The sequence below is a fragment of the Haliaeetus albicilla genome, chromosome 2, assembly GCF_947461875.1.
Source record: "Haliaeetus albicilla chromosome 2, bHalAlb1.1, whole genome shotgun sequence".
NCBI lineage: Eukaryota > Metazoa > Chordata > Aves > Accipitriformes > Accipitridae > Haliaeetus > Haliaeetus albicilla.
In genome coordinates this window covers 72,388,378-72,415,802 of record NC_091484.1, presented here as the reverse complement: position 1 = coordinate 72,415,802, position 27,425 = coordinate 72,388,378, and the positions used below count along the sequence as shown (strand labels likewise).

General features: G+C 43.2%; 1 protein-coding gene across 3 annotated transcripts in view; it reads left to right on the top strand.

Annotated features, from left to right (window-relative positions):
- Positions 1–27,425, top strand: part of DPP6 (dipeptidyl peptidase like 6) — a 575,225-nt gene that overhangs the window by 155,961 nt on the left and 391,839 nt on the right. Inside the window, exon 1 of one of the 3 annotated variants that reach the window (XM_069778209.1) lies at positions 201–1,065. The exons of the other annotated variants lie outside the window; for them this stretch is intronic. Within the exon in view, the coding sequence (XP_069634310.1) occupies positions 865–1,065 (201 nt within the window). The 5' untranslated portion in view covers positions 201–864. Of the gene's footprint in view, positions 1–200; positions 1,066–27,425 lie in introns of those variants that run through there. 3 annotated transcript variants of the gene reach the window in all.

Here is a 27,425-nt window from a genome sequence, read left to right as displayed (position 1 = left end):
TCCTCCCCGCCTCGCCTTTTCCCCTCCCCACCTCTCTTTCTCTCTCACGGCTAGCGATCAGGTGTCTGTTGCTCTTTTTTTTTTTTTTTTTTTTTTAAGTTGTTTCCCCGGGAAAAAAAAAAAAAAAATTATTGGGAAGAAAAAGAAGGTGCCGAAAAGGAGATGATTGTAGAAGAGCCCTCCCTCCCCAGAAGAGCAACGTGCTTTGAATGAGGCTTCCCAGCCTCTTCCACTCCGTCTCACACACTCTGTCACTCTGCCTCTCGCTTGTGCACACTGTTGGTATGCGACCTCGGAGGCGACTGCTCCGCCACCTCTGCCTGGGGAGCCGCTGACAGCCAGCGATTGAGCCAGCCCCCCTTCCTTTTTTTTTTTTTTTTTTTCCCCCTGCTTTTGCAAACACACACGCACACCCCCAAAGCACATTTAATGCTGATCCACTCAGGCGCCATTATCGGGGGTACGTCTTCGTGGAGTGTTTTGGTTCTTTTTTTTTTTTCTTCTTTTTTTTTTTTTTTTCCTTCCCGACACTGGATGGTGCAGCATTCCCGGGGCCTGTGGTGTTACGACTCGATTGCGTTTTATTATTTATTTATCTTCTTTCCTCTCCCCCCCATCACTCCCCTCTTCTCTGCTCTCTCGCCCCCCCCCCCCCCCCCCCCCCGCTTCTCTCCGGGTGCCGGTGCAGAGGACCAGGGAGCAGGATCCCTCACTCTCCCTTCCACTGATGTGGGACTGAGCCTCGCCCGAGTGTAGCATGCTGTAGCCAAAAAAGAGGAGAGGAGGGGGAGAAAACAAAAAAAAGAGAGAGGGAGAAGCGTCTCTCTTTCCCTCCCTCCTCCTCGTTTCCCGCGGATTGACTTCATGGCTTCACTGTACCAGCGGTTCAGCGGGAAGATCAACACCTCCCGCTCTTTCCCCGTTCCCCCCGAAGCGAGTCACCTCCTGGGCGCCCAGAGCAGCGACGAGGACGGAGCTGCCGGCAAGACCTCGCGTCCATTGCAACAGGAAAGCAGCCGGCCCCGCTTCCAGTACCAGCCGCGAAGTGACTGCGAGGAGGAGGATGTAAGCGCCGGTGTCGTTCGCGTTGGGTTGGGTTGGGTTTTGGGTGTCCCCCCCACCTCCTCCACCTCCCCCCCCCCGTCCTGCCGTATGCCTGTGTGCTCCTCTAGGCTGGGCGCTATTTCTTGCGTTTTGTCTGCTCTTCCAAGCGGGTCTTTGCGTTCCTCTTCGTCCCCCGAAGTGCCGGGGATAGGACGGGACGGAGCCCGCACCGAGCCGAGCCGAGCCGGGCTCGCCCGCCCCTGCGCTGCCTCCGCACCTCTCCCCGTTACCTGGCTCCTTGCGCGGCTCTCCGCTACCGCGGAGCAGGGCTGGGGGGCGTGGGGTCAGCACCTGCCTCCCATCTCCCTCCAAGCGAGGCCACAAGGCTTCTCTCCGTGCCCCCCCCCCTTTTTTTTTTTTTAGTTGTCATTCCATGTTCTACCCTTTAATACTCCCCCGGGGCAGAAGTCTTCACCTCGTCCCTCCCTCCTTGCTTTCCCGTCAGCCTCCCCCCAACCTGGCAGCGGGGAAACTTTTTAACCCCTGAGCAGCCGTTTCTAGGTCTCTCGCTCTCTTTTCCCTCCACGCCGCCCCCGGGCGAGCCCCCGCGGGGAAGGCGCAAACTTCGGCCGCGCACCTTCCGCTCCCGCGCTGCCTCCGAGAGTCGCGACTTCAAAGGGTGCATCTGCATATTGCCTTAGTAACCAGTGACTCATCCAGGCCGCCGGCTCGCTGCTGTGCCTGATGGAGTTAAACTAGCTTGGGTCGATCGCGCCTAGTTCTTTCGGGTGGGGGCAAGAGGGGATTTGAAAAGCGGGGAGACGAAGAAGGGCCGGCGATAGATCAAACCGGGTGGCTCCCCGTCGCTGGGCGGTGTTAGGTTTGCAGAGGGATTTCAGTGTGTTTTGCCTCTGCGGAAGCAGACACAAGGGAAAGCAAATGGCTGCAGTTGGGAATATTGTTTGTGTCTGTTAGAAATACTTCTTGCCCGGGTGGGACGCGTTAGCTTTGCGGCAGGGCTCGGCTCTGGCTCTGCGAGCCTTCCCAGGGAAGGCACGGCTTCAAGCCGAGACAGCAGGTCTGCCTCACTCGGAGGAGAGAGTTGTGTTGGAAGGGAAACTTCCTCGGGTTGTCTTTTAATTCCCTGTCCCTTTTCCCGTCCTTTCGTGAAGACCTTCGCGGTCCGTACAGCAAGTGCGCTTTTGCCAGCGACAAGGCGAGTCGACCTCATCCTCCCCGAGGTGACTGCCACGCTGATAGCCCCCAGGGACCAGCGGTGACAGGACCCTGAACTAACCCTTCCCTGTGACCCGCTCACCGGCAACGATCTTGGCATTCCTGCTCCTTGGCCCCGGCCAACTGCGGGAGGGGACCCGTCCCCATGCCCGGCCGTCCGCACCCACCAGTGACCCTTCCCCCGAGTGGCTGGGGGGACACGGGGCCCTTCCCGGAGACGTGCTGGGCTCTAGGTGTCGCTGCGAGCCAGCGGAGTGCCGCCGCCGGGGCTGGACTCGGGACACATTTTCCTCGTTATTTGACTGTTTTAATTTCGCTTTCCTGGATTGGGAGACGGCAGATGTCTGGAGCCGCTTCTCTGATCACCAGAAGCGCTGAGCCCGGAAGCAAAGGACGCAGTTTAGCATGTGCGAGTGATTTGTGCTGACAGGCTCCAAAATAATATTAATAAGAATAATATTAAACTACTACAGGAGAGGGATTTTTTTTCTTTTTTTTTTTTTTCTCCCCTCAGGGTTTGTGTGTGGGTGGAGAGCACTGGTGGTGGTGCCATCTGTAGAGGGAAAAGTGCCTGCCTAGGTGTCTCCCGCAATGAAGTGCAAAAAGCGTGGCAAGCAACATGGATTTGGGGTGACTTCTAAACGCACGTGGGCACTTCATGTGAATTTATTTGTAAAGGCTGCAACGTGTCTGAGAAAGTGCAGTGGACCGGGTCGGGCAGTTCAAAGGTGCTCCCGTCCAACAGAGACTGCGCAGCCTGCCCTGGGGGTCTCCGGTGGAGGGTCGTTCGGGTCGGAAGGACGAAGTCGTGACGAAGCCAGTGGAAATGGCCTGTGAAGCGTGCGTGTAGCAGGAAGAAGGGGTCCTGCCCGCGGGGGGAGCGGAGGCGGAGGGCAGGCACGGGCAAGAAGGGGGGGGGGGGGGGGGGGCGCGCACCGGCGGAGCTGTCCGCGGTGCTGAACCCCGCCTGTCCCGGGGCAGGAGGAGCTGTCTGCGGTGCTGAACCCTCCCGGGACCGGCGCCGAGGCGAGATCGCGGCGGAGAGAGGGGGTTTCTCTCCTGGGCCGGCGGCTGCAGCAGCCGGCAGGCTCGCTCAGGACGAGGGAATGCAGCCCCGGGCATGAAACATTCGAGGCAAAGGGAAAAGCGAGGCAGGCAGCGGGCAAGGACTCAGGGAGAAGTGCAAGGAGGGCGGTCTGTTTGTGCAGGGTGCCAAGAGCATGTGCTTTTGCTTATCATGGGGAAGGGCTTAACGAGACGGCATTGGAAACCCCTTTCTAAGGTGATTAGACTTGTGTTTTATGCAAATACTATAGTAGGGAATTCACGTTGTCTTTCATTCTTCAACATCAATGTAGTAGGAAAAGCTAGAACTTAAACATAGAGTAACAAAGTTTTGTTGCCTGGCCAGACTTGGAAATACCAAAACAAACCTGAGAATGAGACTGTTCTGTTCCTAACTTTGTCATGCAATTACTAATTGGGAGAGAACTGAGGGTTTTTTACAGGTTACTGATGATGTCTTTCCCTATTGAAATATGTGTGCTGCATTCAGTACTATATTTTTAAGCACCAATACAGACCTCAGTGCAGTACAAAACAGAGGAAAAGACAGGATCTTGCCTTTGAAGGTCACAGTATTGTTAGTAAGCATTTTTTTCACTGAAGTACTACTGGTGGAAAAATACTAGATGAAACCTATATGAAGCTAAAGAAGAAGCAGTAACTTTGTAACAAACAAAACTTAAACCAAAGACAATCGTGATTTAATATGGCAACTGCTCACTTCACTTCACAGCCACCATTGAGATGGACTTGAGAACATTGTTTTTGTAACATGAAAGTATAGCAAAGCAGAAGTCACAACATTCTTTAGCATTTTAACAAGTTTTTACTTTGTTTCAAATTATGGTAGGCATATGAGAAAATATATATACTAGACCTAACTTGTGAACAAACCCAGGGTTAAATATTGCAAATTTTTCATGTTAATTATTAGCCTGATGAGATGATCATGTTATTTATGGGAGGAGTAATGAGGAAACTAGGTCCTGTATAAATGACCCCAGAAAACCACTTCCCAATTGGTTCTGTGGCAATATTGATAGTGAAGTTAATTATTGCAACAGCTGTAAACAAAGTTCTGATGACATTTTTGCTTTGTTATAGGATTACATTTTCACTACATTCATTTAGATATGAGGAAATATCTGTGAAGACTCTTAGTAGAATTTTGGTAACATAATTCTCCTTTTTAGATTGATGAGGTTAACGCTTTCCATGTTGTACTATGGAAGGGATTTTCTCCTAGATGTTGACTTGAGAATTTTTTCCCATAAAACAGAGCTTCTTCATCTTTTCCAAGCTTTTTCTTCTTTGGCATCACAGTGATTAATGAGTTTAATTTTTGCAGGCAACTGCCAGGAGGTGCTGAGTAAGATATATCATGCTGATTGTGTATAACCCTGCTCCTTTTAATTACTGGGATGATAACAATGCATTAATCAGGTGCATAAGAAATTCAGCACTTTTCTGTAACTCAGAATATTGATCTATTTTATAAGGCACTGACTATAAAATGATGATCACAGAAGTCCTTTTAAAATTAAATTTTGTATGATAAGTTATGTGTTAAAAATATTGAATGCTCCACTGAAACATCATAAAACTTTCTATATAAAGAGCCATATGCTGCATTCTTACAGGTTCATTACTTAGCCAAAACTATTGGCTTTAATAGGAGACTTAACCATATAAAAATGGCCAGACCCAAAGTACAGAAGCTTTCATTAGTGTGAATATTCGTTCCATAACTGAATTCTGAATATTTCTTTCTTTCCTGCATTTGCTTAAAGCTACATTTGGCCATATATTATACTTTACTAGTTTTGCAATTGATTATTCAGACTGATTTACATTTTGAGAAGTTTTTCATTCAGATACAAATATTGAAAATTTTGAAATGCTTCAGTAAAACTGTGTTTCCTGCTTGAATAAATCAAGGATTAAGTAAATCAAGTATCATTTGTTAATAGAGTGAGTCTGAGAGAGCGAGAATCAAAGCCATTAGTGTAAAAAAATTGTAATTTGGTATGTCAGACTTGCTGTTGCATGTAATTGAAAGTGTTAATTTTCAGTTCATTGTTTGTCTAATGGAAAGAGGTATTGCTTCCTAGAAATGTATGTCAAGGACAGTGTTTCAGAAAGGTTGAGGTGTGAGCTGCAGACAACAGGCATTTCAGAAGTGGTGTGGTCTTTTCCTGAAGAGATGAGTGAGTTGACTGTATAGAAGGGTTTGTAGGACTGCAGGAATCATAACATTACTGTAAGATGTAGTAATTTGAATTGTAACCAGAAGTCTATCTACAGATCTGAACTGTTGTGCTTATTGACAGAAACTACTATTTTAAGTCTGTAAGAATCATTTCTTCTGCCTTTTCTTGGTGAGTTCTTGGATGCTGAACTCAGTTATCCTACAGCCATTAAGATGTAGAGAGCTGGGACTAGTTCTTTCAGTGGAAATAGTTAGGCCCTACTGACATTCTGTATGCTCACCTTTTGAAATTAATAAAAATTACAGCTTACTTCGTTCAAAAGGAATAATTATATACCTTATAAAAATCATGGATTGTTTTTGCATGGAAGACCATCATATATTTTGTGATTACTGAATAATGGACACTCTGATCTGGAGGTGATATGGGTTTTTTATACTTTGCTTTATAGCTATATTTAGAATTAAACCACCTTATGATATTTGCTGCCAGTTTAAAATCAGCCTCTCTTTCTGCAATCTTTACTAGCCATGATGATGATGCATGCACTAAAATAAAATCTGCCAGAGAGAATGTATTTTTAAGTATTCAGGAATAACTGTGTGAAGAGGCTGAATCATCTCTCTAATAGTAGTGAACTGTGCAATAAGTTGGGATACCTCAAGTAGAGTACTCAGCTCACGCTATTTCTCTTGAGCTAGTAGCTAGTAGCTCAAGTGCAGAAAGAAGACACTGAGCCCAAGGTCAGAGCAGCTTGTGTTGGTTTCCAAGGTGCATTCAAAGACATAGGGAGTGGGAAAAAAAATCTATGAGTAAGTGCTGCTCTCCATTCCTCTGTATATTTTTGTTTCAGAAAAAGGCCAGAAAGAATACAGTCCTTAGGGTGTCCATCACAGCTTTGAAAATGCTCTTTGGGAGTCAGAAGATTTTGTCCCTTGAAATAAAAACCTTTACATTAATTTGGGATAACATATTTATGCTTGTAGTGGTCCAGCAAAATATCTCATCAAAGTTCATTAATTGCAAGTTGATTTTACTGGGATTTTTGCCTGATGTGCTGGATGATTCCCAGTACGTTGCTGTGATGTACGTGCATTTTCATCCCGTGACCAAGGGGTGGCAGCGTGTCTTGATGACACTGTTCCTATAGAGGGCTTGGTATTTCATCGCCTTTATAGTAAAGCACCAACCAACTGTTTAATTACATATACCTACACGTGAGGGTTATATTCAATTCCTTATTGTTTTTTCTAGGTTTGATTGACTTGATGACAATCTTGTAACTCTCTTTTTCACTACCAGGGAGAAATATTTGTTTTTAAAGCTCATACAAAAATGGTTCAACAACAGTTTTAAATGCTCCCATATTCAAGCATGGAGGAAGGAAGGAAGAAACAAATCTTTCTTCTAAAGGAATGTTTTTCTCTTTTCTCCAAAGGGAGACAAAGCCCCAGTCTTTTCCCAAAAGCCTCTTGCACACATACTGGGTTGTGGTACAGTGTAGATATTTCAAAAGTACTCACAGATAACTTAGATTTGTAAATTCAGGGGTTTTTGAAAAGAGATTTGTGGTCAAATCCAAAAACATGTATTGGAATCTATTTCCTAGTTAGGTGCATAAATACTCATTTTGGATGAGGTTCTTACTTATGCACCTTTGAAAATGTTACCTGTATTCATTAAATTGCAGGTGTTTGGTAATGATGAGATTCAATGTGGGTGAGATAACTGAGTTAAAACATATTTTGGGTCTGTGCATTAGTCTATATGAAGAGACCTGGTGTGCCATAGTCTTTACTGCCAATATGTAACTAAAAATGAGAGTAAGATATGGGCATTGGGCACATGTATGTTTTGCAGCACAGAGCAGTGTAGAAGGGAACAGAGGAAGAGTGTAGTGGTACAATCCAGTAAGGTGTTTTGAAGGGTGAATGTGCTATGGTTTTTGTGTAGTGGAAGCACAAGTCCTTCACAACTTTTCCACCTGTAGTGTTTGGAAACCTTTATTTCACACGTTCAACCAGAGTTTTAGTTACTTCTCAGCTTTTAAGCACTTTAATTTAGAGATCTTTCATACTTTGTTTTGTTAAAATAGCACTGGAAAGTCTTCCCAAAGATTACAGCAAAGATTAACGCAGTTTTAAAGCCTCAGGAAACTTGTAATGTGGACCCAGGGAGAGAGGAAGAGAGGGGTCTGATATTCATCCACATTGCAAGCAGTAAGTTTAAGCAAAGCTAATGGAGTGTGTGAGGTAATGTGAAAAAGGCCGAGATTGTGAATCTTTGCTGATGAAATCTTACAGATTTCCATTTAGCATATTTTTTAATTGCTTATCACTTGCGTAGTGTAAATTATTTTCCTCTAAACGAGGTGCTTGTTAGTACAGCTCTGCTATTACATAGATTATTCCACAAGTTGCTGTCTCCGTGCCTTTTAGAATTGCATTTAACATTATTATCTTCACTTTGCAGGTGGAAAACCTGAGGTTGAGTTGACACACTGTCTCATAGACAGTGCATCTCAGCTCTACGGCAGTGATGGTTTGCTGTGGCTCAGCCCTGTAAGCTATTGCAATTTCTGGTTCTGGGCCTCAGGGTCTTTAAGACTAAAAATTATTCCAGTTATCACCAAGGATATTCTTACAGGTGTAAAACTAATTGTGAAGTCCGGCATATTTAAGTCTTTCCTGTATCTAGCACTCATTAGTGACAGTTTTCATGTGACATTTCAAACGTCTGATGTTTTCCTCTAGCTGTTCAGGGGTTTGGAGCTTGGTTTGAGAGAAGGGAGATTTAAAGCACCCAAAAGGAAGGACAGAATTATCTCAATACTTCCATTATATAATATTTTGAGGTGGTGGTGGTGCTTTCTTTTTTTTCTTTTTCTTTTCTGTATTTGTCAATAGCATCTGCTCCAGCATTTCAAGTAGATTTCACTCTAGTCAGACCTCAAAAGCAAATGCAAATTTCTCCCCAGGCTTGCTATCTTGGACGTACAGAGCTACATGAAATGGAAAAGCAGCAGTGGGAACTGCCTGGTAACCTCAGCTCTAGTTATACCACAGTCATTAATTTTAAAGTGTTTATGACAAAAGTATGAACATGTTCCTTATTTTCCGTTAAAATGAGTTCCAACTCTCTATAAAAGAAAGTAGCTGTGGTATTTTGGTCAGAGGAGAAATGAAACCCATGGAGACTGAGCAATTACAGATGTTACCGCAGTTTCCAAGCCATAGACCTGAAGACACTTGGTGAGCAGAGCCAGCAGCAGGTTTACACAGGATCTCTGTGCTTGCTGCTTTCCTCCCATTCTGGCAGAGGCAGAGGGAGAATAATGTCAACCATCTGGGCAGCAGCAGGGGGCTTTTTACTGCCTGTTGTCCCTTCTCAAGGGTATAAGCAGTGGTTTGCAGAGCCCAGTCATGTAGAGTTTGTGTCTGTGAAGATGAACTCAAGTGTCCTGCCATGCCTCTTGCTAAGGTGGACTAAAAAAGACTTGTATTTATAAGGCCAGCCTTTGGCTGGCAGTAGAAAAACAGACATTTATGCTTGTGCCAGGGTCATAGAAAAGCAATCTGGTGGCAGCTGCTGCTGCTGCCAGCAGGTAGGGTGGTATGGGAGGTGGCTCTGGGGTGGATGGCTCTTCCCATTTGCTCCCAAGACCTCCCGGTACCTTAAGAGCAATAGAGGCTGCAAGCACAGCTCAGCTCTTCCTCTCTCTATTTCCCCATCCCTACCTCATGGGAGAATAACTCAGTTTTGTTTGCGCTGCTGGGAAGCCATGAGTCAGTTCTTCCTCCCTATCTAACAGGTGGCTGCTGGCAACCTTATCTATCTCTGCCCTGGCGCCTAAAGATGGATCTCCCAGCAAAAACCTCAGATGGCTCCTCTCCAGCCGCTTCACAGTGACATGCCCTCTGGCATTGCAAAATACAAGTTTCAGCTGCTGCCTGTCTCCTCTGCTCTCCTCTGAGGACAGGCAGGTTGGGTTATCTTGTATTGCAGAGGAACACAAGGAGCCTTGAACAGAGAGGAAAGAGGATGTTGGGATCTACTTTAAATAGTGCTTGACCTCTTGCATAAGAGACTGATTGTCCCAAGATAAGTTTATTGCATACACAGTTCTGAGATTTGCACAGATTGCTCATGGGATTATGTTTCATGTGACTGTAGAATCCTATCTTTATTTGTTTGTCATTTATTGCTAAATCCCTCCTCATGTTTCTGGGTAATCTATATTAAATATGGTTTGTCTTTGGTTTTGTTTTTCCTATTTCCCTTAGGTGCCAGAAAAGAAAGGTAATATTTAAAAGACCAGACATCTATTACATTGTTGATAGGAAAGCTGTAGAAATCAACGATGTTGCCATAGAGACATAAACGGTTTACAGTGAACCAAAGATTTCCACTTTTACTAGTCTTCCTGCTAGGCATACTGAATGTAAGCACTTTATTGATACAGTTCCTCTGTCTGTTCTCTATTAACTTTTTTAATTATTTTTTTTTTATTTTTAATTTGCTTGTTTGTAATCACAGATACAAGAGGAGGCACCTGGAGAAAACACTAAAGGTATTATAGTGCTTCACAGTGGCGTCTCTGATAAAGTGGGTGCTGTTGAAGCAGCTTCTTCATTCTATTGTGAGCTGCAGCACAAATAACACTTGTCAAAACACATACAGTGGTTCACTGCAAACAAGGATAATTAATAAAGACTGATATAGCCAAGGTTTAGGGTCACTGTAAGCTGATCTATTGTACTTGCCCTGTTTATACTCTCTGTGTTTGAGTTCGGTGTGCTTGGAAGAGGCTTATTCAAGGAGTGGGTAATTCTCACTGATTTCTGGGCACATTTCTATACCTTCTGTTTGAGGTGGCATGGATCTGTGGTAGAGCACTGGAATGACCATTAGGGAAGTCTTGTCATTCCTGGGTCTGCCACTGACCTTGCTGCATGACCTTCAGCTATTTATTGATCCCTGTGGGGAAGGACCTGCATCTGTTGGATGCCATAAAGGAATCAAGGCCATGACTTCATTTGTGGCTTTGCTGTAGTGGTGCAGAATTAAATCATTTCTGCTTTTGGCCTAAAGCTTTGGTCTAAAAAGAACCCAGAGAAACATGAGATTATTAATAATTAGCAGCGTGGTCATTAATTCTGACAGTGGCAACATTTGGGGGAGCATTGCTAATAACCAAAACAGGCCTGATTGTGCTTGTTTATGGTGGGCTAAAGGTCTCTCTCATTACAATGTTTCACGGGCAGTGCCAGGAGCTGATAATCACTATAATGCACATTTTACTTTTAGCTAAGAAAAGCTAATAAGCATCTGTAGTTTTGAAAATGTCAGATCGAGCCAAAGTGCATGCAATTAGATAAGGATAATGTAGCAGATAATAAGACGATACATGATGCTGGATGAGCAGTTATCAGACTATTGTGCTTTGGCTGCTAAAGTGCTATGTGTCATATAAAAGAAAGTGGTTGTTGGTTGAGGGAAAACATGCCACAAGTTGTCAGAGATGGAAATGTGAGCTAATGTGGTAAAGTGACAAGGTTAGTCCTGGGGGAGTATAAACATGCATGTTAGGCTCTTGATAGATGGAAGGGTTGTCTGGGTTAAAAGTCATGTACTTGGGAAGGTGGGAGAGGCCACTGAGAAAAAAAAAAGAAGCAAATGTGGAAAGGAAGATGGGCAGAATGGAGCTATTTGTGGTTGCTGTCTCTAAGGTTCCTTTTTTTCCCGTTTTCAAAGATTCTTTGTCTTGTGTGTGTGATGTCTGGGCTATTCTGGGTGCTTTAGTGTGTTAAAACCATTCTGAGACAACTTCTTTGCCCAAAAGGAGATACAGCCATGATGCATTGATTAAGAGGTTGGATGTGAATTTTCAAGCAGTGTCCTCAGTTTAATTTGCCACTGAGGGAAAGAATGAGGCAGACTCCAAAAGCAAGCAAAACCAGCAAGGGGATGAAAACCAGAAAAGGGACAATGAAGGGACAGAAGAAAGAGGAAAGCCATGATGCACAGAACTGGATGCCAGCTCTGATACTGGAAGCCAAGGAATTTTGCTTCTACAATATTTTTTGCTATAGGACAAAGCATTTCTTGTGGCTGAGACAGAATATTCCACATTTGCCCTTTCCTCCTAATTAGCCTAATCCAGGAACTAGCTCTGGGCAGGAGGGTGGGTTCTCCCTAATCTCAGAGAAGAGGATTTTTTGTCTCAAATTTTTTCCTAGTGTTTCCCATCCTTATCCCACCTCTGTTGAAGTGTTCTGATGTCCCCAGAGGGGAGAGCTTGGAAGCCATTTCTCCCATGTTTTGGTTCTATGATAAATTTACTAATGTTTTTTTCTTTTTAGAATGCAGCAAGTATTTCATATCTTTGTAAAATACCTGTCAGAAAAGCTGGCTGTGTATAGTTCTCATCCTCTCCTCTTCTGTAACATCTTTAGGAAGATATTCTATAAATACTTAATTACTGACCAATTATGTAGTGTTATAGCTACAATCTCAGGAAAAAAAAAGAATATTATCCTTGTGCTATGTTTGCATTGTGGATAACAAATTCAAGGTATATTTTGGCACTTACAAAACATTGTCCCTTTCCATTTCAATTTACACCAGAATATATCCTTTTTTGGTGTAACTTCAGCCTAGATTAACAGTGTTTGTATTAGAGGGTTGTATAGAAGCATGTGTTTGACACGTGTTTGGAGGCATCTCAAGGAGAATCTCCTTATCTCCTCAGGCCTTCACTTACAGATGGGAGCTGACTGTTTCCCACGCTATCGCCATCCAGTGCAGTCCGCATTCCTGCATTGAGTGACATGATTGCACCTCTGTGGCTTTTCAGGCTGAGTCTTCATCTTTCCTGACCCTTCACCATTATGCGTAGCTGCTCAGCTAGGGATCTGTAACTGAAAAGTACATTACCTATACCTCTTTATTCTTGCATTCAGTCATTCTGGGAGACTTTTGTCCAGGTCTGTCAATGTGGGTTTGCAAGAATGAAGTTCATGGCATGGGCTTGGATCAGGTTTCTGGTAAGAAAGCTTTCAGAAAGCTGCAGTGAAACATTCACTGTCTGTAAGCTTTTAAGCTCAGGGTGGGCTGAAATTATCTTCCTATTAATGCTCAGGGAAGGTCACTTAGCAAATTCCCAGGATGCAGATTCAGAGCATGTGTAAACATGGCCAAAAGGATTACTTTTGTGGTTGTTTTTTTTGTTTTGTTTTTACAGTTCAGTCAGTAGCGAATTATATGTTCCTCAATAAGCTGTTCTTCTCCAGACGTTGGGCAAGTTTCATATTAGAGGAGAGGGAGAAGAGAGAAAATCAGCTGTCTTCTCTCATGTTAGGTCGTGAGGGAATACTGTCTCTCTTTCACAGATACAAAGATGCTCGTAGCAACTGTGCATCTCTGTAGTGGCTCTCTCCTCTTTAGACGAGCTGGAAAGAAGTGCCTCATGGCACTAGAGACAGAAGGTGAAGGTTAAGAGCAAGGTTAAAGCCAGTTTAATCCCACTCTGTAAGTCTGCATGTGAAATCCCTCAAATTACAACCATGTTCCTTCACTGTTTCTTCCTGTCTGTGCTAAGCTGAAGCTCTTCTGGAAATGGGCTTTTGGCAGATAGCATAATGCTATTGGGCTGGAAAGATACATGAGAATGCCGTAGTCAGCTTTTTAACTGTGCAATTTAGTATAAAATGTAGGGAGCAGCAGTGTGAATCAGAGGATTGAATTTGCTCTAAAAGTTGCACAAAAGGCTCCTCTTTTGCTAAAGACAGATTGTGCCAGTCCAACCTTTAAAACTGTAATTTAATTTGAAAGCACTGTTCTGCATTCCTTTCACCTGATCTCGATTGGTGACGAGCCATAAAATTTCTCTGTGGTCCACTGGAGTTCAATAGATGAGAATTTCCTAACTTCATAAAATGATTAAAAGCACTCCAAATGTATATTATTAGCAAGGTTTTTGTGAGACAACTCAATCAGGAGTCTTCAGGTGCCTTTATGAAAAGTTTGGTGAGCGTTGTTTGAATCATAGAATCATAGAATAGTTTGGGTTGGAAGCGACCTTTAAAGGTCATCTAGTCCAACCCCCCTGCAATAAGCAGGGACATCTTCAACTGGACCAGGTTGCTCAAAGCCCCATCCAACCTGGCCTTGAACACTGCCAGGGATGGGGCAGCCACCACCTCTCTGGGCAACCTCTTCCAGTGCCTCACCACCCTCACAGGGAAGAATTTCTTCCTTACATCTAGTCTAAATCTACCCTCTTTTAGTTTAAAACCATTACCCCTTGTCGTATCGCAACAGGCCCTACTAAAAAGTTTGTCCCCATCTTTCTTATAAGCCCCTTTTAAGTATTGAAAGGCCGCAATAAAGTCTCCCTGGATCCTTCTCTTCTTCAGGCTGAACAACCCCAAGTCTCAATCTTTCTTCACAGGAGAGGCGTTTTATCTCTCTGATCATTTTTGTGGCCCTCCTCTGGACCCACTCCACCAGGTCCAAGTCTTTCCTGTGCTGAAGACCCCAGAGCTGGATGCAGTACTGCAGGTGGGGTCTCACCAGAGTGGAGTAGAGGGGCAGAATCATCTCCCTTGACCTGCTGGCCACGCTTCTTTTGATGCAGCCCAGGGTATTGTTGGCTTGCTGGGCTGTGAGCGCACATTGCCGGCTCATGTCCAGCTTTTCATCCACCAATGTCCCCAAGTCCTTCTTGGCAGGGCTGCTCTCAATCCCTTCATCTCCCAGCCTGTATCAATACGGGGGATTGCCCTGACCCAGGTGCAGGACCTTGTAGTTCACCTTGTTGAACCTCATGAGATTCACACTGGCCCACTTCTCGAGCTTTTCCAGGTCCCTCTGCATGGCATCCTGTCCCTCAAGTGTGTCAACTGCACCACTCAGCTTGGTGTCATCTGCAAACTTGCTGAGGGTGCACTTGATCCCACTGTCTATGTAACTGATGAAGATATTAAACTGTACTGGTCCCAATATGGACCCCTGAAGGACACCACTTGTCACAGATCTCCATCTGGACATTGAGCCACTGAATGGCAGATTGCTGAGATAGATATTAATTGAGGGGAAGACTAATAAAATGCAAGGCTTTATGCTTAAAGTAACTTAAAGAACAAACGATAGTGCGTGTGTGTGAAAGAGGTTTTTCTGGTTTGCCATATAGATGAATTGTACAAGGATCAATGTCTCTAGCAGTGATAAGTGAGATCTGTGTGGCTGATTTTGGTAGCAGCCCACTCCTCTGTTTTTCTTTAACCCAGTGTCTTGGACAGTACTGGAAAGCAGAAAGAAGTAGATTGGTTTTATGTGTACTGCCTGTATCTCATCTAGAAAACTCATCTCCTCCAGCATGCTGTATGATAAACCAAAAACCGAATCCACTTTCATCAAATGCTTGTGAGTGATGAACCAGTTCAGGACCGTTCTGTTCTGTTCAAGGCGTTTCTACAAACAGAAGAAGAATGATTGATCGACTCATTGCAAAATACATGTTGGGCATTAAGGACTGCCTTTCCTCTCTCCCTCTCCCCCCTTTCACACAGGCTGGCTCTGACTTTCTAAAAAGACAAGGCAATGTGACTATTTCTATTTTATTTTTCTGTTCCATTTGTTTTCATGAATGCCAGGCAGAGGGTTGTTAGGGGCTGAATGGGCAACCAGATATCTGGAAACTGAGCCTCTTAACATCAGTTTGGATACCCCAAATTCCTAAGATTGGGTGAAGAAACCTGATGGCTGCTTTCAGTTAAATGGGTTATTTGAGAGTTTGTCTATTGACATTGCTGAACTTTCTGATGAAAACTTAGAATAAATATCTGTCACAGCACTTATTTCTCTTCCTCTGGAGCTCAGAGCGCTCCAGCAAGTTACAGCACCAAAATTTGTTCTTTACTTCACAGTGTAACTTCAGAGTTTCTAAATATAAATCCATGTGCTTGCTAAGAGGCAAAGAGGCTTTTTATACTTAATGGGTCTTATCTCTTATCAAAGCAGGAGATTAGAATTTTCTATGACTTGGTCTCTCCCCGTTGCTGGTAGTGGTGGAAATGGAGAATCTGTCCATCCTCAGGATATCTACCTAGGATAAAGTTTCATTGTCAGACCCAGGCATTCCCAGTACTATTCTTGGTCAGCTTCAATAATCCCTGCTTCTCATTTATTCAAGTCAATGGGCCCTTCTCCAGGGGACAGTAAAGTTTTTTAAGGTGAAGGATATTGTTGGAATGTGAATAGATGGCTGTAATCTGGCCATAAATTGGTTTAGGCTGGAAATTATAAGATTTCTAAGATCTTGAGCATTGAAGTATTGGAAGAGTCTTCCAGTAAGAGTGGGCAAAGATAAAAGTCCTATCTAGCTTTAAGATAGATCTCAGTAACTCTGTTTTTATGGAATTATATACCTGCCCTAGGAAGCAGATAAAACATAAGGTCCCCTTTTACAACTAAACCTACTGAAATTTTGCATGCAGTCAGTGAAGAGGTCTTTGCCTCCAGCTAGGTAACAGGAACTTCAGTTTTAATTATGCAGGCTAAACATCTTTTCGAAAAATCTCCTGAAGGCGTAAAGGTTATTACACTCAGTGTTTGTAAAAAAAAAAAAAAAAAAAGGTAGTAAAATGGGTTATACAGGGCTAAATCCATCCTTTGCACATATTTTTAAGATTGTTCAGTCAGGTTTATTCAAGAGTCCCTGGATTGCTGCATTTTAAACAAATTGTGTCAGCTATACCAGGTATATGATATTTCTCTAAGGATTTCTAGCTCTCTCTCCTGTAGGCCAAACACTTTTCCATTTCAAGAGGCAAGATGTTAAGAGGACTGTCACTACAAGGGCAGCATCATCTATAGGCATTTAAGTTGCAGATGGTCTGTGTGGGTAAATCTAATTCACAGCAGTTCTTTTTCCCTTACTGTTGTAGAATTGTGTGTTCTTGTTTCGCCAAAGTGCTTTGCTCTAGCATTTCTACAGAGTCCCAGAGTCCTTTACAGAGAGTACCTTTGCCTATCTCCATAACAAAGACACTGCAAAGGAAAGCCTATGGCTGAGAAGCCATTGGAAGAATATTAGACAGTTTGTTTTGTGTTATAGGGCCACTATAGTGTAATCTGAATGCAAATTATCTCCAGATTATGTGAGTTGCAGATTTGGGTATCTAAAGAGAATTTAGTTGCTCAATACATCCAAATGATCGACAAAACTAGCTCAGAGTTTGAACAACCTTACTGAATATTTCCCTTCTTTAATATAAATGATCCCTAGGCCGCAAAAGCAGTGCTGTTTGTGTGACAGAATTGCCCAGCTGTAAGCACCCAAGTTCGTCAAAGTCTCTCTGTGAATCAGAAACAGGCAAAGCAAGAATTAGCTTCATCTAGGAACACACCTCATGCCCTTCAATGGCTCATTGCATTATGTGGGTTCAGAGGGGTTTTAACATGCATTGGAAGGTTTGAGAACATATAAATACCAATTATTTTAGAAACTCTGCCTGGAGGAGGAAAAGCTGCCCACTTGCTACATGATGCTTTAGGAGCTGTGGCATTCACCTAGTGAGAAGTCTGGGTTTGGTTCTCAGCCTTGTTCAAAACCCCATCTCCCAGGATGAGCTCTTGGCTGTTGCTGCAGATTCAGAAGGGCTCTCCTCTCTCTCATCATTTCTGAACACAGGAGAGACGGATCAGCTGGAAGGGAAATGGAGGGAAAGTGAGCATGGCTGTGTGGTGGTGGGAAGAGCTCTGAGTTGTAGGGCTCTGCTCCTCAGCAGATGGTGAGTGTAAAAAATTCCCAAGAAGGGGTACCACACATGCCAGGCAATTCCTGTTAGCTTCTTCCCCTTAGTACACCTAATGCTGATTTTTTCAAGCTCACAGTGCACTCAAAATGTTGACAATGTAGGAACGGCAGTGCCTGGCTTGTAAGCAGCTGTGTCCTTTATTGTATCTGGCCCTGAGCACTTTTGAAAATTTGACCTATGGCACAGACTTGTTTAAAACTAATGCAGCCACTTCTTCAAATAAACCAATGAGGGGCATACGTGTGAAGATATTTAGTGTAGCAAGACTACTCTAAGGCAGCAAATTTCTTACCAATTATTCCAACAAAGGTGGTGCTTTCTGAAATGGGTGCTGAGGGAGAGGTAGTAGTGCTGTATCCATGCGGTTAGAGGCAGGGGACACAGATGACAGCTTCTCACAAGTGTGAAGAAGTGGTTTGGGTGCACAGGACAGCAGGTATGTTGATGTGGTGGGAATTGCCAAAGTAATCTCCAGTTATCTCATCCCAGCAGCAGAGGGAAAGCATGGTGCACATGAGCAGTAAGTCAGCAAACATCATGGCTGTAACACGTGACTGGGAGTTAGAAAGCTGGCTTCTGTTCCTGTATGCCATTTAATTTTTCAGGAGCTCTTAAATCCTTGTGTGGTATTAGGCTGATTTTCCAGAAGATTTTGGTTATGCAATGAAAGCCATCCGATATTGTTTCTACACTGCTGTTAAGATGAAGCATTCTTATTCTATCCTATAATCTTACTTGTGTTTTCTGTTCTTGATGGTTTTTCTAAGCCCTGGGCTAAAAGGCATTGTGATAGAAATAGTTCACCCAACAAAATGTCCAAACTGTGAAGCACTAAAACTCCTGCCTTTTTTTTCTACTTCTCAAAACAGCAAAGATAAAGCAGTACAGCTTATACTGCTTGAAAGAGCTAATATATGTTGAAGACTGAGGATTTTCACGGTTATTTGAGCTGGAATTTCACATGCCACCAAACACAGTTGATCTAAATCAGTGCCTCCCCAGGGCCATGTCTGCCCAAAGGATGAGCTTCCCTCCTGCTAAGGCTATATGCACATGGCCCAATGCTGTACTCTAGTGAAAGAGCTGAGGGTACCACAAGTACTGTGTTGCGCTGATGCAGTGCCAGCTTTCAGCTGCTGCTCACTCATATTAGTCAGAACTAATTTGTCCACTGATTACTCACATGGCTGCAAACTTTCAGTTGCTGATAGAGGTTGTTCAGGACTCCTTTAGATATCCCTGCATGGTATTACAGTATACATCAAAGAAATCATTACATCAGGCACTCAAAAAATATAAACGGTGCTGGACTTAAAGTTGCCAGTGAATCCCTTCATTCAACTTTTTCTTGTATTCATTACTCTAGTTTCCTTGCGTGCCTTATGTTAGTCTTTAATTAAATGATTGTGTGTCATTGTGGGGTTTTTTTTGCACAGGACCCCTCTTCCCATGCTCACAATGATTTCATCAAAAGCTCTTCAACCTTTCATTTTCCCCCCATTGTTTAATGTATGGCCCTAGGCCTTAATCTGCACTCTCTTCAGATGCTGTTTAATTTTCTCATGGGCTCTTCTCTAGCATTTACTGCCACAGTATTTGAATGCTTCTCAAAACCTAGTGAATTGGTTTTCACAGGACAGCTGCTGAGCATGAGGAGGGGTTTATTCCCATTCCATAGATAGCTAACTGAGGAATAATTCTTAATGTATCGAGAATACCTTGATATGGGGACTATTTTTATGGGAGTCCAAAACACAAGTCTGTGACCTCAGTGGCAATGCTGACCCTCAGCATTTCTACAAATAGTATCAGAAGTTCCAGAGGTGAACGGTTGTGAAGTAACACTCTAGTGCTCACTTAGCAGAACTCAGCTTAAATGTTTGGCCCAGCATCACAGAACCTGGTTGTACAGGAGACAAGGAAATCATCTGTGTCTTCAGGGTGTCAGTCCACTTGCTTAGTCATGAACCTGTCCTTCCTCTTTGTTTCCAGCTCAGTGCTTCATTTACTGCATGCTGTTTCTTTTCAGCCATGCATGTCACCACACGCCTACCAATTCCCTCATGAGGCAATGGCCTTTGTAGTGGAAATCCCTGTACGCTTGAAGACAAGGCTAAGTTAAGGTTATATTAGACTATATCAGTTCTATATAGACCCCCAATATTGTGTCGTACTTCGTTTTAAAGCAAGACTTGTAGGAAGAAGTAATATCTTTTATTAGGGTAACTGGTCATGAGCCCTTCAGATTTGAAGCCTTTCCTCTTCCATCAGTTGACTTCATGACACTTACTCCTACAAACCCCGTTTCTTTTATGTCCCCAGACCACTGAGTCTACAGTAGCAGCCCCATTGTAAAAAAGCAAGCAGGAAAACAAGAGATGACATTACACGACAGCAAATGGACTCCCCAGTGATTCATCAGTAGGTTAGAAGTAGGAGAGTGTGACCACAGACCGCTGAGTTAACGGAGTAACTGAGAATAGTTTTGTTCTCAACCTTTCTAAGAATAGGCTATTGCAGGGAAGCAGGTCCATCTTTTCTTTGTAGTTTCATAGCTGTCAGGACACTGGAAATATGTAGGGATTTGGGAATGCTGAATTCTTTTCTGACAGCAAAGGGCATATTTTGGTAATTCCTACCTGACTCATTAGGAAACTAGATCAGCTGTCTCTGACACATTTCCACTATCTGTTCCCCTTTTGTATGTATCTGCCTGTCTTTCATATCATGCTTTAATAATAAATTATTTTTGGTAGAAGTTACCTTTCTGTTTGTATTGATACAGTTCCTGGCACAAGAAGGATGTGGCTTGTGCTGAGGGAGTTAGGTAAACTTAGCTGAGCTATTTTCCAAATGAACTGTAATTTTTTTCCAAACTGTGTAATTTCAGTTTTCATGAAACTGGCAAGGTTGTCCTGACTTTATGGACAGTTTTGGCAATAAAAAATTTAATTTAGGCTAAATTAAAAAAGGAGAAGAAGGGAGTTGTAGCAATCTGTCCAGATGGGTGAAATAATCTTTCAGAAAGTTTCCTAATCACTAAGACACAGGATTTTATGGGACTGCCTTATAGAAGCCATACCACCTGGTAGAGATAATTAAACATTCCGAGAAGCAAAGTTTTAAACCCAGGTATCTGATTTCCCAAGAGAATATGTTAGACCCCATGATAGAGAATTGTTATTGTTCTCTGACCTACATAATAATTAATACATGGAATAATAAGTTTTGCATGCAAAGTGCATCAGCTCACATAGAAAAGAATGACAGTATCTTCTCCCAGCACATTTCCAAAATCTTTAGCCTGGGATATACAAGGATGAAATTCCAGGAGGTCCAGCAATAGAACAAAAACAACTAAGCTGAAAGAAGCAGTGTTCTCAAAAACATAAAGTACAACTATTATTTTCCACGATCCTTCTTGTTCTCATGCATGTTATTCTGGAATATTATATTATTCTAGTTGTTACTGCACACAGTTTATTTCTACTGAAGCATTTCAAGAGATGTTTATCTTTTGTCTCTTCAGTGTTTTTATTCCTGAGAAAGACTAATTTAAATCTATCTCCCATTCATCTTCCTGCTCTGTGGGATATCACGTCTGAGTTAAGTTTAGGCAGAAGTTCAGAGCTGATGTAACATACCTAGAGGATTTTCCTACTTTTAATAAAACAGAGCATCCTTAGGGTTTTAGAACAGTTCCTGGACGAGTCAATAGGAAGAAATGTTCATCATTGCGTAATGGAAAACAGTAGTCCTCCTGCTAAGAGAGAAATGCAGCACCACAGATTTTTTTTGTTTGTTTATTGCTTTATATGAAAAAAGATCTGCTTCCAAATTCTCTGAGGCTGGAGAAACTTCATGTACCTGGAAAACAGATATTTTCCCGTGTCTTGAGTGGCTCAAAGGACTCAATTTGAGGTGGAAAATTAAAAGAAACAAATGCAGGTTTATGTATGAATGCAGAAGAAATTATTCCTGTGTGTGCTCTGAGGACATAAATGTCTTTTGGGAAGAAGATTTGCATAGAGTTGGCCACAAAGAGGAAAACAAATCTAAAGTGTTGTCTGTTTGGAAGAAAGCTTGGTAAAGGTGAGATTTCTGAGACTGTAAGGAAGTTTTTCTGAAAAGAGAGTTCAATTTTAGTTTGTGGCCTGTAAATATTTATTAGTTTGTGTTCAGGAACAATGGGTTATGGATTTAAGATCAAACACAGCAGTATTTAGTGCTATGTCCTATGGTAAAAGGAGTAGTTCTGAACTACCTGGAGAAATAGAGTAGATCTATTCACCATTTTCCATAATTATGTTCAGTTTATGTGATCCTCAGGTCACAAGATTCTGCTGCGTTAGAGCTGTGGGTTTGGGTGCAGATACCACATCAGCAAAGAACTTGTAGCTCTGAGAGCACCAAACAATATTCAATATTCTCCAATCATCCTGAGCTCCTGTGTTGGAAAGAACAAGAGTTTGCTGCATTGCTGGAAAAGTGCTGGCATATTTAATGTAGACAAGGGCAGCTTGCATGCCTGATGTATGCAATGAGTTTGCACCTACCTGGTAAAGAAGAAATAACAGAGTTTAGGCACATGAGCTGTTAAGTGGCAGCTCTCAGGCAGTAAGTGCTCTGTAAAGGCTAAACTAATCCAAATTACCTTACATTTGCCATGGGCTAAGAGTATGCACAAAGAAAGTAATTGCAAATCAGCTGCCAAGTGATAGTTATATTGCTTGCTGTAGCTTGCCTGTTTGCACCTGAGCCGCAAGGAACAATCCATCCTTTGGAGACAGCCTGTTTGTGCCTTGCTCAGTGGAGTCCTGATCTGTGAGTAGCACTATGACAATATAGTGATGGACTGAGCAGTGTGGGTGAGAGCGATCTGCTGTTCCACTTCAAAACTGACTAAACTTGTGATCTGCACTTGAATTTTTACTGCATCAAGCATCAGTATGCCCTGTCCCTGTTCTAGCCTTCTCATTCCATGCTTCCTAACTATTGATGAAGTATTGCTTTAATATGCCACTAATTCTGGAGCTGTATTTCTCATTTTCTCTGAGACTGGTAGGAGTCTCTCATGTCCTCTGCGGATAACCAGCTCGTACTTTTTCTACACCTTCCCAGAACAAATGTCTGGATATCCCTGTGCAGATATCTGCAAGATTTCTCCTTCACCCAAAGCTCATAAGGATACTTTACTGGCTTGGCAATTCATCGTGTCAGTCTAGACTGGACTGTAGTAAGTTAAGAAATGGTGGACTTATATAGATGTGTTTATCTACTAGAAGGTTAAATTCATTGCAATCATCTAGCCTGTTGTAGTCCTTCTGGTAGCTCACAGGTCAGATGTGGCCCATGAGATACTTCCATCCATCCCTCCCTCCCTCCATCTCTTTTAGCCTAGTGAAGACAATAGGAAGGTGCTTGCTCAGGAAATGCTGCACTTCCTTTGTTTATGGAATAAGGGGAGCTGCTGCTGCCAGAGCTGTGTGCCAGAGCAGATATTGATGGAGCCAGAGCCGTGTCTCATCCTGTCCAGGCATAGTTCAGCAATGCATGGAGTATCGGTGCTGGTTGAGGCTGAAAGGCATCTTCAAAACTGCAAAGTGCTACATGAGGTTGAATTGTTCTGAAGTTGTCTGACTGACACCTTCGTTCTGCAGGTCATGAGCTTCCATGAATTATGCCTGCTTTGAGCTGAGGAACTGTTTGAGATAGAGGGTAATCAGAGAAAAATATCCGACCTGATCTGAGAATCCATCAAGCTGTTTAAGTCATGCAGTCGTTAATCACTTTGCTCTTAACTGTGTACCTCATTTTTCACCTGAATTTGTCTGGCTTCAGATTTCAAGCATTGATCTCTGCTGGGAGGCTAAAAAACTTTCTATCATTCAAAATATATGGTAGGGGAAGAAACTAATGCTTGATAAATGTGGGTCTGTGCTAATGTCACTTTCTTTTTGTCACTTCTTTTCCTACCTTTGACATTTAATGTTGGAAAAAACCCCTTGAGTTGCTTCTGCAAAGGTTTGGAATGGAATTACCGCAACTGTGGAGGTAGAACGGCAACCCCTGTAGGTGTAGCCATGTCTGATAAAGGGCTATTTTGACTGGGTGCCTTTAGGAATTTAGTCCTGGCAGCAGAAACCTCACTGTGGGCTCCTTATGGCTGCCAGAGACAACAAGTTTCTGTTTGCATGGCTGACCTTGCTGAACTTGCTGCTGGGACTTAACTGCTCCAGGGACCTGAACTTGCTAGAACAAAGCGAGTGTGGGCTGCAGTCTCCTATCACCGGGTATGAAGATACACTGTGCTTCTTAATTTATTTCTCTCTGATCCGTATCTCTTGTCATGAAATTCAAATTAATTCTTACCACTTAGGAGTCAGCAAATTGCCTGTTTATTTTCTATGGGACTGATCAGAATGAAATTCTGTGGAATGATATTACTGAAGTTTGAATATACAAGCTCATTTCTGGTAGTGTCTGCCTGTCATAGTTTTAACAGAAAACAAAGCTTTAAGAATGTACTAATCTTTAAAATCATGATAAAACATGTTACAAATAATATTTTGCTTGAACATTAGAGTCTGGTTATGCGACAGAACTGAGCTCCGCAGGGCTTTGGCATTTAAGTATCTCTGTGGAGCTGGCCTAGAATCCTGCACCTTGGGCACCAAATTGGTGGATTCATGGCTTCTGTGTGCAGATCCCAAATGAAATTCAAGGATAAAAGAAAGAAAAGAGGGGAGAAGAATGAGTAAGGAGGGGAACAGCCAGTTCTCTTGCCCAAAATACACTATAGGTGTATGATGAAACACAACAGCCTATTGAGAGAAAAAACAGAAGCAAAAATACAATAATGGTGGCAAAAGAACTAAGAGAATAGGCTGGGAATATGTGCAGAAAAAAAATTGACAGGAGCCATTACTGATGCAGAGGGAGAGACTAATTTCTCCTTCCTGTTGAGAGGGTATGAGGGAAAATGGTAAACTAACCTGGATAACTTCAGGTGTTGTTGAATTGAAATTCATAGCTGCTGGAGAAGCTGATTTGCAGAGATGTGATGCTTCACCAGATACACCTGCAGGTCCTCAGAGCTGCAGCTGATGCTAGTTTTCCTGGTGTGCTTAGGTCTGCTTTTTAAATGGGCACTTCACAGGTTGGCCCTAATGTTACTCCACTGGGCAAAATGTTTTCCAGCTTAAGTTCTTAACACAGCTGAACTGATGAGGAGAGAGATGAGACCAAGGAGGTTATCTCCCACCCTTCCAGAGCAGGCTTTTCTCCATAATACATTCTTGTGTTTGTCCAGTTTGACTTTAAATTATTCAAAGTATGGGTATCTCTGAAGTAGCCTGTTTCGTACCTAGAATCTCAGTGAGGCCCTCAGTTCACAGAACAAACCCTGCTGCATGCCTCCAAGAGCTGTGTGTGCTGATTTGGGATGGGCTATGCACTGTGGAATATAAATTGTTCATGGCCGGCTACGGGGGTTAAGCATGAGCCTGCGATCTAAGATGTGGATCTCAGCTTAAAACAAACCAGCTGACCATGTGTGCATTAATGTGTCTCTGTAGGCATTTTGAAACACCATTCTGTAAGGGCCACGGGAGGGCTGGTTTCAGTGGAGCCTAGGTTATAGCTGCTGTATTTAGACACCATTAATGGAATTACACATGACCTGTAAGTTGGCATTACTCTGCCATTCCTCTCAATTGCCAGTTTCCAGATCAATGTAGAGAGTCGTGAACTCCTTCCTTTTAAGGAGCTAAGTCAATGGACATCGCCAAAGAACTGGACTCATCATTGATCAGTTGGTGGTAGCAGGTCAGCAGGCTTGTTTTGCAGCTTCAGCTGTGTATGTCTGTTTTGCCATCTGGAACAGTCCTGCACAGCTTGCTTTACTTCCTGGGACTGAACATCAAGTGTGGCTGAGCTTTGCCAAATCTATATTTTTCTGTTTCCGTCTTGCTGCTGGGAAGGTGCACAGGATATGGAGGCACTGGGAAGATTCACATCACGATCCTTGTTGCATTGCAAGACTAGGTAGTGTGTCATGTGGCAGGATATGCATGTGCCATTCTATTATACATATCACAAACACAGGCTGAGAGGAGCATCCAGAGTAATGCATAGCCTAACTCCTCTATTGCTGCTGCCTCCCAGATTCTTCCTGGCACAGGACAGCAGGAGAAAACATCTTTACGAGTTGAGCAATACACTATCATGGGGAAATGGAGCAGATAAGTACAGAACCAGAAGATATGCAGGATCAATACTGTTGATTCCCAGCATCTGTAAACTCGAGCCTCCACAACTTGAGATTTGCTGAAGGTAATCAGGAGCTTAAACAATTCTAAGTCTCCTTAAGGCCTTTTATGATTTGCTTCTATGATTTCAGGCACTGGGGTTCTAAAAGAAAGCTGAAGTCATCAAGTAAATTCCAGTACTAAAACACAGTAGAATGCATACTGGATCACATCAAAGGTCAAAAGAGTTTCTTTTTTCATCTCTTTGACAATTGTCAATAGCAGTTGCCTAGAGAAAGAATATTAGACTAGTGGAAGCAGACTGTGTAGTTCCCCCTGCGTGTCCTCCCAGCAGCCTGTGGCTGAGGACGTTGCTGTGCCCAAGGCTGTGTCACTGGACTTTTCAACAAATGCATAAACTTCGGGCATAGACAGCATCCTGGGGCAATGAGCTTCACCATTTAGCTATCTGTTGCTGGGAAGGGAAAAGAAAGAAAGAGAGGTCTTTTGTAAGGAGAGGAGAAAATAATAGTGGCATTGCTATTCCTGCACACCCAAGATCTGACATCCCCCTTCACTGCTTGCCTTATCCCTGCAGTGAAGCCATTAGTTCTGTATTTCCACATATGACCTGGTCAGACCCTATCCCCTTTCTTTCTGAGACATCAGTGGGGTAATCCCTTTTTGGGGACACAATGGAACAGTTTTCCTTATGTCCTATCTCAGTATATTAAGGAACAGGGCTCGTCTCTGCAGTCTAAATTACTGCCTGGCAAAGTGAGAGAAACTGGGACTGACAGAGCCTGACCCTGTGTCCAGTCAGAGCAATCCATGGGCACAACGCAATAAATTTGCCAAACTATTCTAAGTGAGAAGTGTATTATTATTTACCAGCGAGGTGAAGAGCTCAGCCAGTTTCCCCAAGTGACAGTGAGCAGCAAAGGTCTGATATTCTGGAAGTCTCTGGATTGCAATAGCAGTGTTGTTTGAAATACATGGCATGGGGAGTAGAGATGGGGAGGGCAGATGAGATTACTGTGAAGTTGATGTGCCACTTCCCAAGAAGTGTGTGTGAGCCCAGCTTTGCTGCCTTTCTCGCCCTCATGCTGTGAGTTTGTGCTGGAGTGGAGAGAGAAAGCACCAGTCTCTACTAAGCAGTGTGATGCAGACTTGACTTTGATTTGTAGCTCCCAGGTGAGAATTGTGTAAAACTCGCATGAATTTCAAGCTGCTATAGAAGTTCTCCAAATTTCCAGGAAAAGAGGGGAAGATAAAAGAAAGGGAAGACAAACTGAGAGAATAAGGGACAATGCACAGGAAAAGGAGAAATGAATAGATGTGTGCCATTGCTCTTCATCCAAGTGGTTTTGCCACTGGGCTGGCATGTTTGTGCCTTGTAATGCATTTTTCAAGTTATATGGTGATTTGAAGCCATGTCTGGTATCAGAGACTGGAATGAAAGTAAAAAGCTGTCTGCCTTCTGCCCTGAAATTCACTCCTTGCCTTGGCTGTAAGCCACTAAACCACAATTAAAATAGCATGAACAGGATGTGTCACTGAAATGAAGATCACAGTGTTCCCTCAAACCCTCCGGTTGTGCCCTCCGGAGACCCTGTGACAGAAGGTAAGCCCTGCGTACGGCTTGCATCCCTTGGGCGCTGATGTACAGGTAAAAGGCCTTACAAGCACAGCCAGAAATTTATGGCAGGAGCAGATGAGGAGACAAAAACAAGAATATAAAGCAAGTGACAGAACTGGAGACAAGACAATTACAAGTAAACTGTCTCTTCTTTTTTCTC